The sequence below is a fragment of the Gobio gobio genome (assembly GCF_949357685.1).
Source record: "Gobio gobio genome assembly, chromosome: 17".
In the NCBI taxonomy this organism is placed as follows: domain Eukaryota; kingdom Metazoa; phylum Chordata; class Actinopteri; order Cypriniformes; family Gobionidae; genus Gobio; species Gobio gobio.
Genome location: NC_137110.1, coordinates 41816044 through 41830206, shown reverse-complemented (window position 1 = coordinate 41830206; position 14163 = coordinate 41816044). Strand labels below are relative to the sequence as shown.

General features: G+C 34.6%; 2 protein-coding genes across 3 annotated transcripts in view; both read right to left on the bottom strand.

The window, feature by feature from the left end:
• Window positions 1-9650, bottom strand: part of nhej1 (nonhomologous end-joining factor 1) — a 29098-nt gene extending 19448 nt beyond the window's left edge. Inside the window, exons 1-5 of one of the 2 annotated variants that reach the window (XM_079840007.1) lie at window positions 9593-9650; window positions 8559-8751; window positions 6601-6819; window positions 4554-4692; window positions 4410-4468 (exon numbers count right to left, since the gene is read on the bottom strand). In XM_079840007.1, the coding sequence (XP_079696133.1) occupies window positions 4410-4468; window positions 4554-4692; window positions 6601-6819; window positions 8559-8726 (585 nt within the window). In that variant the 5' untranslated portion in view covers window positions 8727-8751; window positions 9593-9650. The remainder of the gene's footprint in view (window positions 1-4409; window positions 4469-4553; window positions 4693-6600; window positions 6820-8558; window positions 8752-9592) is intronic. The other variant, XM_079840006.1, reaches the window with a different exon arrangement.
• A 1581-nt stretch (window positions 9651-11231) lies between these two features.
• Window positions 11232-14163, bottom strand: part of atg3 (autophagy related 3) — a 7907-nt gene continuing 4975 nt past the window's right edge. Inside the window, exon 12 of the mRNA XM_079840745.1 lies at window positions 11232-11658. Within this exon, the coding sequence (XP_079696871.1) occupies window positions 11577-11658 (82 nt within the window). The 3' untranslated portion in view covers window positions 11232-11576. The remainder of the gene's footprint in view (window positions 11659-14163) is intronic.

The window sequence follows — 14163 nt, the reverse complement described above, 5'->3', positions numbered from 1 at the left end:
TCGCAATGTCAGCACAGGCTTTTACGATATGGATTCGACATGAGGCTGTAACGATTTGACCAAAAATAAAAACCTTGATTAATTGAACATTTGACCTCGATTACGATTAATGAACGATTATTTAGCTTTTTTTTTTTTTGCCCTCATAAGGTTTTGAGTAAATTCACTGATAAGGTTTGTACTGTAAATATTTTCTACTATTAAAGGTGGATTTTTTTTTCTAATGAAAAAGTGCATTTCTTTGTGATTTTAAAATACTTGAAGGAAACGGTTGACTTTCAGCAGTTATTGTCTATGGGGCAGATTTCTGTTTGTTGTACATCAGATACAGATACATTAGCACAGTAGGCCTACATTACATTTATCTGAATGCATCAATGAGAGAGTGATTGTGTGTGAATTACTCATACCGTCTCTATTCATTATGAAGCTGTGGTTTGTACTTACTGCAAAGGTATTAAAATGTATGCCTATAACGGTTGAGTTTCTGAGCTACTTTAGTGACTTGACTTTAGTCACAGGACAGCTTTGACACTGCGTTTCTGTGCTCCTCTGCGCGCGATCTTCACGGGATGTGCGAGCTTCTGTCTGAGTGTTCGTTTATCAGGCATTAGTTCAACATAATGCACATCTGATGGTCGAAACTTGCTTTAATGTTCAAACTGGCAGGGCTTTAACCACATACAAATGACAAGCTTTGTGAGGACGCAGGTGACAGAGGTCTGCCTTCAGGGCGCGCGTGTTTTCAGAGACGTGACACGGCTCTGTCACAGAAAGAAGCTGAGCACTGAATGGAGAAGTTTTCCGTATTGTTGTTTTTGAATAGTGCACAATCGCTTTAAATGTTGAAACTGGCAAGCCTTTAAACGCATACTTGACAAACTTTATGAGCATAAAAGTGAAAGCGGCTTCGGGGCTTGTGCGCGCCGTCTGTGTGTGTCAGCGCATAGGCTATAAGAACAGCAATTAACTGACCTGTATAAACTGTGTAAAATATGCAGCTACTATAGTGATTCTGGGCATCTATAAACACAGATAACTGCTCCTGCATCTCTCTGTGTGCCTGCAAACTGCACTTGATGCGACTGACGGGGCGGAGTCACGTGAAAACCGAAATAACCGACATGGGAAAAATACGTCGGTTAGAGGTTCTGAATGTCGGTTTCGGTTATTTTTCAATTAATCGTACAGCCCTAATTCGACAGCACAGCCACAAACAGTGAGTAACAGTGTTCATTAATGCCTGATCTGTGATCAGTGATTTCTGATGTGTAGCTACTTATTCAAGTTCACACTTTCTCTCGAAATTGTTTGTTTATGCATCCGTGAATCAATACGCGAGAGAAAACGCGTTGCAATGACAAGATCACTGCATTCACACGATCAACATGTGATGGGAAAAAACCTAAAAATAATGCTATAATCCACACTTTCACGATTTGTTAATCTCGACAGTTGTAATGGCACATTACATGTGTTTCAAAGTTTGTAGAACAGGAACTCATGTTTATTCAGAACTCTCAAATAAAACAAAAAACAAAATAAACTCGCGCTCTCAACAACTCGGTCAAAAATCGGCCGAAAATTTACTTTATAAAGTTTTAAATATGGATATTTTTCTCACACAAACGCACCGATTCGCTTCAGAAGGCCTTTATTAACCCCCCGGAGCCGTGAGGAGCAGTTATTTGACGGACAGATGCTTTTTTATGGACTTCAAAAACGGAGCAACAATTACTGCCATTATAAAGCTTGGATTAGCCTGGACTTTTTTAATATAACTCCGATTTTATTCGTCTGAAAGAAGAATGTCATATACACCTAGGATGACTTGAGGGTGAGTAAATCTTGGGCAAATTTTCCTTTTTTGGTGAACGATCCCTTTAAAGCTTTAAAAAAAGATTGTATCAATTACTTTGTTACACCAGTAGATGGCGACAACTGTTGTTGTTTGTAAAAATGTATGTGCCAATCATTTAAGAGATTCATTTAAAACACTGATTCATCCAGTCATTGAATCATCAATTTAAACCATTTTGTAAAATAATTATTCAAATTAATTAAACACTATAGACTGCACTGCAACAGCTAACATTTTGTCAGATCATCTAGTAAATTAAGTTATTTTGTTTGGTTGTATATTCAGAATCGTAGGAGAATCGAGATCTCTATATTAAACAAAAGAAATCATGATTCACAATTCATCAAGAATCGTGCAGCTCTACATTATATTTCTTTCTAGATTTTATTAATTTAAAGAAAGTTCAAAAGAACAGTAATTACTTAAAATAAAAATCGTTTTTAAAAATATAAAATGTCTTTACTGTTACTTTTGATTAATTTTATATGTCCTTGCTGAATAAAATGATGCATTTCCTTTAAAAAACCTATCTGACTCAGTGTGTATATATGTAAAAATTATATTATCTGATCGTCTGATAACAATCAGCTGTGAAAGCTATGGAGTAATGCCACCAGTTTAAGGGGCGACTAGTATCTCAGTGTTTGGTACAGTACAGTGAGTGGGTGAGCAGACTCATATCCTTTTCTCACACCACCAAGTCAAGCCACACATATCTGACTGCACATTCACCAGGCCAGTGAGAAATGCCGGTGGATTCGCACATACACACAGACGGAGATCAAACACACGCTTATCAAAGGACTCACCTCACGCAGAAAACACGACTGCCAGCACTGAAATTAAAGCTCATGGCTGAATCCAATAAATAACTCTGTGATTCAGCCACAAGAACATTACTCCTCAAGAGAACAAAAAGTAGCCCATAAACACAACATACAGTTCTGGTCTAATTTAGGGCTCCTCCCACTGTGGTCAGTGTAATGACCGTAAGGCAGAGCGGTCAGAAGCGTGATATACTGGCAATCTTTCTTAGGGATGGTGGTGTGCCCAAAACCCTGGTATGAGTAGTTCCAATGAAAGTACAAAGTGAAAATACACTCTTAGAAGAAAAGGTTCTATATAGACCCTTAAAAGGTTCTGTCAGGCACTTCATATATAGAACCCTTTAGGGGTTCCCATCATGGGATCATTCATGGATTTAGTTAATTCATAATTTTGGTTTAATTCATTTTAATTAAATTTAATGAATTAAGAAGCTTGTCAACACATTTCATCACTAGAAAATGTGAAATAACCCATTAAACATGAAAGTTCTGCTTATATAGAACCTTTTTGACAAAGTGTTCTTTAAAACTGAGTCAAGAACCCTAGAGCTCAATACAGAATCCTACTGAACCTTTTTTCTAAGAGTTTATGTCGTTATACAACTATTGTACTGCTGAATATTCAGTGAAAAAAGGCTTTAAAAATAAATAAATATGTGGTGATCATCATCCAATTAATTAAATACTGTTTTTATTTGGAACCTGATGGACAACCTATATATATATATATATATATATATATATATATATATATATATATATATATATATATATTTATTTATTTATTTATTTATTTATTTTTTTTGTGCTGGGCAATCGATTAATCGCATAAAAAGTTATTTGCCCAGCACTATATTCTTTTTATTCGATTTTAGTTTTAGATATTTTAATACAAAGTCAAACAAAAAGAAAATAAGAAATTAAATAAAATGTGTTTAACATAGAATTTATTTTATTTTATTGCACTTAATGTAATTTTATTTTTACAGTTTTAACTTGTTTTAGCTAATTATAATAATTTATTTATTTATTATTAATTTAATATTTATAACAGAATTTATTACTTCTATTAAAGCACAGGTCCATCTTTTGGATCATTCTCAAGTCACACAATTTGTGTAAACTTTTAAATTCAAATTTTCATTCAAACTGTTGAACTGATCATATATTTTGTAATTAAAAAACATATTTAACAAAAAAAGATTTTCAAAAGTGCATGGTCTAAGACTTTTGGTTCTCACTGTACATCTACCATGGCATAACGGTATAGTACACCATCATATGGCCCAGTCCTAATCACACACATCACCAAAAAAAGCAGGAAATACTCAAACACACTGACACACACAGCTATGACGGGAAAATAAATAAAACGGCATCCAGTCAAAAGACAGTTCAGTGTGAGGCAACGCTACAACAGAGCTGTCATTTGCAAACACTCTTCGAGTTCAAAAAAACCACACCACAGCCTAATTATACACTGTGTGTGTATGAATGTGTGTGTGTGTGTGTAGACCCTCAGCTCTGAGTCAAACAGAGATCCAGCCTATCTTCCTGTCTAGCTCTCGCTGTTCTCTCTCCCGTAACAAACTCTAGAAGCAGCCCATTGACCTGATTCAGTACATATACTGTACGTGTGACTGAGCGATCATGGTGTCACATGCATGCTAGTTCTGACTGACTAAATTTAGCAGGAGACTGAATGTAAAAATGCTTCGCACCTGTGTGAAGAAGTTCTCCCTGTACTGGTGCACGTCGAATGGCTCTGTTTGTAGTCTGGCTGTGAGGGCAGAGTTTAAGATGAGCATCAGTGAGCTAAAAACAGACAAGAGAATTTGCATCAAAACCACAAATGCGATCATTACCTCTACTCAAGACAGCTCCGTTCTCCTGATAATCCTGTATCTCAGCATCCTTCCGAGCCAAGAGAGCAGCCAGATCCTCCACTTGCCGCTGCAGGACTCTACTCACTGCCAGCAGGGGGCGCACCAGCTGCCTGCACACCTGATTCACAAGCAAGTTTGCGCATTAAAAAACGATTTGGAAACCTACTGTATCATATTAGATCAATTAATTTCTAAGGTCTCTAAATTATCAGCATGATCCAAACTTTGCTGAAAAAACTTTTATTCACAATCTACTACATTCCTTCAGTCATCTGATTGATAATTTATACTTTTTTAAGTATAAGTAAAAGGGCTTTTACAATAATTCAAAAAATGTCCACCTTCAGCTCATGGTTCATGTGTCCCTGCTGAGAAATCTTCACTGATTTTTATAAAGTAAAAGCAAGAATAACTAATTGTTATATTTTTTGTAACATTTCAAAATGAACATCTACTGGACTTAGGAAACTTGACTTGATTATCCATACATCATTTATTTGAGAAATCATGTTAAAAAATAAGTATCAAATATGATATATCAGGCTTTAGAGGAAAGATTATTCATCTTTCATCATCATTGTATTGCATTACATTATATGTTTTGACCCCCACAAAAAAAAACGACAGGGCTTTGCTCATAAAACAACGCATTTAAATATAATCTTAAGACATATTATTGGGAGATAGAGTGAAAACTTTATGAGAGTAGTCACTATACTGTTATAAAGATTTACATTACAATCAGAATTTCATCTTACTCTTTGGCCATATAATTATCCGCAACGGCACCAAATTGCATATTTGTGCTCAGTTTGGGCCTCTAAATAAAAATGAGGCGTTTTTCTCCTCCTTGAGTATGAGCTCCAAATTCTCATAATAGTGTACTATACATTTAGAAAAAATAAAATAAAATAAAATGTTAAATTGAACTGTAATGCGGTCTATGACCTGGAACATACTTCATAGCTGTGCATTTGTAATTGCACACCTTAGAACGTTTGGCAACCAATAAGAATCAAGCATTCAACAACCCTGCGGTATAAGTAAGGGATAATCCATGGCTAGCTATGCATTAAATTATTTTAATGCACAAGTGGAGGAAAATCCCCCCCGGACATGAAACGGAGTTCATTTAAATAATTTAATGCACTGCTAGCTGTGGATTATCCTGCTTAAACCATGATCATTTGCCAGCATTGACAAATTAAAGCTGTTATTAATATTGGCAGCATAATATTTGACCGGAAGGGTAAAAATGACCCTGTATCTTTAATTTGTCAATGCTGGCAAGTGATCATGGTTTAAGCGGGATAATCCAGAGCTAGCAGTGCATTAAATGATTTTAATGCACAAGTGGAGGCAAAACCCCACCAGACATGAAGTGGAGTGCATAACAGAGTTTCGTCAGTTACGGCCCGTTAAATCTAGCATTCTGTTCGCTTTAATGGAACACGTCACTATTTTTGAAAATAGGCTCATTTTCCAACTCCCCTAGAGTTAAACAGTTGAGTTTTACCATTTTCGTACACGATGTAACTACAGAAGAGTCAAGTTTTAAATAGGAAAAATATTGCAACTCTTTGGTCATTTTTTTTGAGCGAGATGCTAACGTTCTAATCAGATTCAATTATCTATGCTAAGCTATGCTAAAAGTGCTACCGCCAGACCCGGAGATGGGCTGAATGGATTTGAAAATGGTAAAACTCAACTGTTTAACTGTTTAACACTATTTTCAAAAATAGTGGCGTGTTCCTTTAAATCAGACACAGAGATACAGTAGTATGCTTAAGATTACATTTATTTGAGTAAATTAATTATAGCATTTATGTGAATTAATTATTGAGAGAAAGATGAGAGATGTTTGTGTGCGTTTGTTTGTGCTTCAATGAAAGCAGCGCATTAATATAGAGCACTGATTAAACTGACCGGAACTACCTGTGCATTCAACAACGTTCATTAAACTTCCAGCCAATCAGAATCAAGTTTTCTGAGAGACCATGGTATAATAGATAAGGAAGTTTCATACCACGGCTACAGGTGTTGTGGTGCAGCGGAACTCCCAGTAGAACGGCAACCCAGCCAGCTCACTTTTGAGTTTGACTGTTAGACTGTCGCCATGCCTTTCGAGAGCAACCTGTGCAGCAGAGATCGGATCATCATATTGACTGGAGAAAGAAGGCCGTGCCACAGAACACAGATGAGAGAAAAAAGCCTGTGTTGGTGCCCTTAGACGCTTATTCAGATCCTATCATACAGAGAAAAAGAAAAAAGAGAGAATAAATTAGTATCAAATATTGAGAGGCTAAGAATGCAATATACACTGTCCAGGAAAAACAATAAAATTAAGTAGATGCTTAAGAGTCTATGATTTGATCATTATTGCAGTGATTATTATGTTTCTAGCATGTTTGGCAACAGTTCTTCTACCCTACTTGATGGAGTGTGTAGCTGTTCATTTCATTTCATGTATGAAGGATTCCAGGATGACAATGTCAAGATTCATCAGGCTCGAATTGTGAGAGAATGGTTAAGCGGGAGCATGAAGGATAATTTTCACACATGAATGGCACCTTTGAGTCCAGACTTTAAATTCATTAAAAGTCTTTTCATTGATTTTCATTGATTCATTGAAAGACTCCAAGTAGGGTTAGAAGAAAAGCCAAACATATAACATGCTAGAAACATAATAATCACTGCAATAATGATCCAATTATAGACTCTTAAGAATTTGCGTATTTAAATCCAAACAATTACTTTAGCTAGGCAGTGTATATACCATCATTATACATTAAAAGCCAAATTTTCTGTAAGTCTCTTCTGCTCACCAAGGCTGCATTTATTTGATCAAAGGTATAGTACATTTAATATTACAATATGATTATGAAACATTATTACATATTATAATAAATATTTCTATGCATTCTCTTTTCAAATGTAATCTATTCCTTTGATGGCAAAGCTGAATTTTCAGCATCATTACTCTAGTCTTCTTCCTTTTTGTGTGTGTAATATACCGTAATATACTACAATTTAACAGTTTGGTGTAAGATTAAAAAATATATATATATTTTTTGTTTTATTTGGCTAGGACATATTACATTTATAATGCTTCAAAATATATGTTTCAAATAAATGCTGTTCTTTTGAACTTTCTATTCATCAAAGATATTGTATCACAGTTTCCACCAAAATATTAAGCAGCAAAAGCTGTTTTCAATACTGATAATAATAAGACACATTATTAATAACTGGTAATAATTAAGCAGCATATCAGAATATTAGAGAATGATTTCTGATGGATCATGTGACCCTGAAGACTGGAATAATGATACTGAAAATTCAGCTTTACCATCACAGGAATAAATTATATAATTGATATATATATATATATATATACACACACACAGAATACATTTATTAATTTATTTTGATCAAAGAAATGCAGTATTGGTGAGAATAAGAGATTTCCTTCTAAAAAAAAAAAAAAAAAAAAAAATGTGACCAGTAGTGTATACCAAAGTACTGAACGATGAATTAAACTACATAATTTACATAATCACTGATTTCAACTGAACAATGACACTATTGTTTTTCTAGAGCTGCTTTACAGTAGAATTGAAGTCTGTTAGAATCATTTATCATTATTTACCTTTTCAATACTGTAAAGCTGCTTTGAAACAAACTGTATTTTATAAAGTGCAATATAAACAAATATGACTTGAAATTTCAGTCTTATGGGTTTTGCATAATTATATCATACTAACTTTTGATTTTAGCAGAACAGAGATAACTTAGCGTGCGTCTCAATCAGCTCTCTAGTTCACTAGTCAGGGCACTGATCAGGACATAAGTCAATGGGCTGACCCCCTGATCAGTGTCCTGACTACTGAACTAGGGAGCAGATTGAGACGCACGCCAAGTATGCATTGGCATACTGAATTAAAAGCACTTCAACTAGATAACAGCAGTGTTGTTCATTCTTACTTGTGCTCGACTCTGGATGTCGTCTGCGTTCATTTCTTCTTCCCACACAGTGTCCAGGTCACTCAGCAGAACCCGGTACTGTGTGTCACCGAACCAGGCTTTAGCCAGGAGATCAGAACCACCGATATTCACTGGCGCCCATGGGAGGGCAAACAGGGCTGCTTCCATTTCCCCACAGCACACTTTATACAATCTATTTCATATAAACAATATAATATGTTTCAAGTCACCATGAAATCAAAATGGACAATTCTTGTTTCTTTATGGAATATTGCAGTGATTATTCTACATTATTTATAAGTGCATATTTGTTTTATTCATCAGCCCTCGTAATCTTTAATCAAAATATATTCCCCTCCGTCTTGCAGTAACATCTAATTTCTGATGATGTGTTTACTGGTTCGAGGGTGGGGCAACCTGTCACTCACATGAGATTGACCAATAGCAAACCACAACGATCCAATCAATTCTTAATTGACAAAATCAAGTCCAACCCTACATTTTTGTTCTTGTTCCAAAAGCCATTTCACACGGATATAAATCAAAATAGTGAAGAAAAGACTATCGCAACTTCTGTTTCATTCGATTTTAACATGTTTAATGCACAGCAACCATATTAGTACCCAATATTCCATGTAACTATGCATTTTACAAAAACAGATTATTTTTTCTGAGAGTAAATATATTACTTTAAACATTTATAAATACGATTTAAAAAATAGATTTCTCAGTCCACCAAAGTGATTTAATATATTTGTATATTTATTTAGCTTTTCTTAGTAAATTCGATATATAAGTTTTTGCATTCGTGTCAGAATTGATGAGCAAATCGAGGCAGCTTTACACATTAAACTATGATGGTTGAATCTGCATTATTTCGGTTCTGTTGCGTATTTAAGTAATGTAACAGGTGTCACTCTTCATTTGATATGTGTTAACAACTGACAGCGGGTAAATAAATTATTCACATAGACATTCAGTAAATTAATACATTTTAGAAAGAGTTATACATTTTTAATGGGTGAAGAATTGACCAGTATCAACTCACCAACAAGGGGGCTGTTTCGACTGACGCACATTCCCCATGAAAACAAGCCAGGATTAAAACGTTCCGGGAGGAATAGTTCCGTTGTCGTTTCATAAAAAAAGATAAAATATATTTTTATTTTATATTATTTCATAACATTAAATGAAATATTTTTGTTGGTTTGTCCAGCATCTCTATTGAGACATTCACAAGAAAAGCAAGTCATGTCATATTACGTAAGAGATCAAGAACTTCTGCTCTAAACACCACATCTTTGTATAATCTTCTCTCTTCTGATTGTTTCTGTTGAAGAAATATAGCAGATTTCTCTTTAAAGTTAAGTTTTTCTTTGTGAAGTGTATGAGTCAGAGATTAGGGGTTGGTAATTATGAACAAGATTATGAACAAATACATGATTGCACGTTGCCAATTAAAATGTATAAATGGTAAAGCATATGTATATATAGTTCAGAAGAACTGCATTTATCTGTAATAGAAAGCTTTTGTAACATTATACACTAGCCTACAGTTCAAAAGTTTGGGGTGAATCAGATTTTTATATATATATATATTTATTCAGCAAGGATTCACAAAAAACTGACAGTAAAATCAGTTATTATAATAAATCATTTGTTTGCATTTTTGTTGTTGTTGTTGTTGCAACAATGGTAACAAAAGAATAATAAATAAAAACAATTGAAAAACTTTGTGCACTGTCTGAAGACCTCGCAGACGCAATAACTGTAGCTCAAAATTTGTTATCGTATTTTAGAGAAAACTATGGTTAGCATAAATTAGTGCTCACACTAAATCAAACTACATCTACATTATTCCTAAAATCAGAGGGAAATGATAGGTGAATAACACTGATCTAGAAGCACCTATCCCCTGGTTGTAAGCCTAAACTTGACATAAATTTTAAATTTGTCCCTCCAATCTGATTGGTTGGAATGTTGTGCCAGGATCAACAAAGAGGGTGATCCAGGAACATGTTGCACTTGGTGAAATCAGGTTCTGCAGGACCCTACATTGGACAAGCGGTTTGGAAAATGGATCTAACGATCAAAAATAAAAATCAATTTGACACCATGCATATGTATAGAAAATGTTTCTTTTTAGGGAATGCTGGAACCCCGGCACCATTTTTTTTTTTTTAACGATCAATTTAATGGTGTTATAGCAACAGGGATTATTCTAGCCCCAGTGTAGTCAATACAAAAAGTAAACCTGCTTAAAAAGTGGGTTTTATTAGCAAATTCACATATTTTAGAATATGTGATAAGATGTAATATGCATACAATTACTTTAAAGACTACACAAACTTCCTTGGTAACCGTTTCCATGTTTATATGTGAACCATCATTACAGAAAACACCCATTAAGCTTTTCAAATTCAATTTCTTTCCAGCTTCACATCATCTTGCATTCCAAGTCGACAATACATAAAATCCACATATACAATATCTGTGGTTTACCAATTCTTCAGATGCAGAATATGTTTTACCACAACAATGGTCTGGATGCAAGAGTGATTCCAACATTCAAAGAACAATGCGTTCAGACAAGCTGACATGTTGACACGTCCAACACCAGACAAAGCTCATCTCACTCACAAAATGATTCTGATCATACAAATAACACCAACATATTTTGACAGCCATTTATTATTTGCCATTAAAATAGGAGAATGGCTTGTTATTTGTCGCAGTTTTTTTTGGAAACGTAAATATAAAATAAAACACTTCTAGTTTTAGGACAGCATTAAGAGCAAGTGGCTAATACAGAGATTAAGCTGAAGAATAGTAGGGAAAATGGATTTACATGTGTGTGGCTAACCATCAGACTCAGCAGATCCCCTCCCAGGCATTTCATAGAACATTCCCAGCATCTTTCCAGGACAGTGTCTCTTTTGAGTTGTATACCGTTGCTGCTTCCTCGATGCAGTAACAATACATGGTGTCATAGTTGTGGGCATAATGGTGAACAGTAAGTTACATTGTGAAATGCCTCGTGTAATCATATTCTATTGTAGGAATGACAGCTTGCACAAATTTCAGGAAAATCAGAAGATACCTGAAGTTATGAAAGTCAAGGGAAAATGAGAAAACTTTTTTTTTTAAAGTGACTCATAAACCAACATAAACATTTGTTCATTCCAATAAGAACACCAATAATAAATCTGCAAGACTGATAAGCACACTACTAGACATACTTGGCAATCATTTTTCATGATTTTAAAATCCTTTTAAGGTGCAGTCAGAAAGTGTCCAGCATACATAGGAACTTCAATACAATTAAAAAGCCTCTCATGATGCAGTTCATGAGCTGTTATATGGCTGAGCTGTTATAGTTGTTATTGCATAGTTCTGATGACTTTACTATTATTCTAAAATGTGGGAAATCATAAAGAATGAGTGGGATTTTTTTTTTACCTGATGTGTAAAATATACATTCAAAAGTTTGGGGTCAAAATGTTTTAAAATAAATTAATAGTTTTATTCAGCAACTGTGCTTAATTGATAAAATTGATCAAAAGTGACCAAATATTAATAATGTTACAAAAGATTTCTATTTTAAAAGTACACAATGTAACTTTTTTCGTATATTTTTATATCCTTCTTCCAAAATGTGTTTTTGTCTATGGTAAGCCTGTTATAAGCGTTTATATTTTAGACACACAATGGGGGAGAATGGTTGACATAAAGCACCCAAAAAAATCATAAGAAGACAAAATTAAAAATGAAATGTAAAAAACGCTGAACAGAGGTGTGTTTATTGGCAAAAAGTATGGAAGTTTCCTCCACAGAATAAAAAAATTTGAAAAAGATATTTGCCACTTTTTATCTCGCAATTCTGACTTTTTTTCCCTCACAATTTGCGAGTTATAAAGTCAGAATTGCGTGATATAAAGTCATAATTCTGACTTTTCTGAGAATTGTGAGATATAAAGTCAGAATTGTGAGATATAAAGTCGCAATTCTTTTCCCCCCTCAGAATTGGACTTTATATCTCACAATTCTCAGAAAACGCCGAATTGTGACTTTCTATCATGCAATTCTGACTTCATAACTCGCAATTGCGAGAAAAAAAGTCAGAATTACGGGATACAAACTCACAATTGTGAGATAAAAAGTCGCAATTATCTTCTAAAATTTTTTATTCTGTGGCTTCCATTAAAAAAAAAAAAAAGAGATAATGCGACCGAGCTCGTAATAAAACCAGATTATCCTACGGGGCTGATGAATGCTTGAATCTGATTGGTTGGCAAACCTTCTAAGGTGTGCCATTATTTTCAGGGAAACGCACGGCTAAAGTAGTTCCAGGCAGGTCTTGACCACATTACAGTTCCATATCACTTCGCCAAATGATCTCAGTTATTTCAAATGTCTTTACAGCCGACCAAAACCCACAATGACACTGAACAAGCAAATAAATATAGTAAACGATAGAATAAAAACGACAAATTATTTCCATGTTTTTTGCCAAAAAAATACATCTTCTGTACGGAAAGCACATACTCGCTTTCTCCTCTCTGCTATCCCACTCAAATGCACACACATACAGTGCGAACACACACTCACGCAGAAACGTGTTGTCAGCGCTGCTCTGATTTTTCAGTAAAATAGTTAAGCAACTTAAAAGCTATATGACATTTCTCATGATATCTCCTGAATACTATCACTGTTCTTACAGTTTTGTATTAGTAGACGCTGCCGAAAACTGTTGAGATTGAGACTGAGGTAATTAACATTCACGCTTCTCTCTCGCTATCCCTCCCGCTCTCTCTCTCTCTCTGATAACTAAATTAATAACTGCATTACTCCGCTATCAATGGCTCAAGCCTCCGTTATTAGCTCTAAAATGACGTTTTGGAATTAGCAACAGAGGTTTGGGTTTAGATGCGTAAGAAATTAGTCCTGCACACAAGAGCGTTTAAGGACCAAACCTGACAAAATGTCTTGAAATAAATTATCTGAACAATGTTTTGAGGTGTGGTTACCTCAGTTTAAGCAGAATAATAGACTCCGGGCCGACGAATTATTAGGAAAATAATGCACACCCGAGGTGTAACGGCCACTCCGCTTTACATCATATATCTCATAAGCCTAGAAGGGAATGTTTTATCTGCAGGAGGATAATCTCCCTCTCTTTTTTAGTTATAATAAATAACCCTATTCATCCACACAGTGGCGCAGAGCCAAAGCACAACCAAAACAATGTTCTTCTGCAAAATGCATGCAGTTTTGTTTTTTAACAGCTAGAGAGACAAGTTACATAGTGTACCTTTAAATAAATAATGTTCTTTTGAATCATTTCTGAAAAAGAAAATCACGTTTTCCACAAAAATATTAAGCAACGTATAATGATAAATGTTTTTTTTGAGCAGCAAATCAGCATATTTTAATGATTTCTGAAGGATTGTGTGACATTGAAGGCATAATTGGCATAATTATTTTAAATTGTAATCATTTCACAATATTACTGTTTTTACTGTATTATAAATGCAGACTTAGTGAGCATAAGACAAGAGACTTCTTTCAAATACATTAAAAGTCTTTTAAATGGTAGTGCATGTTC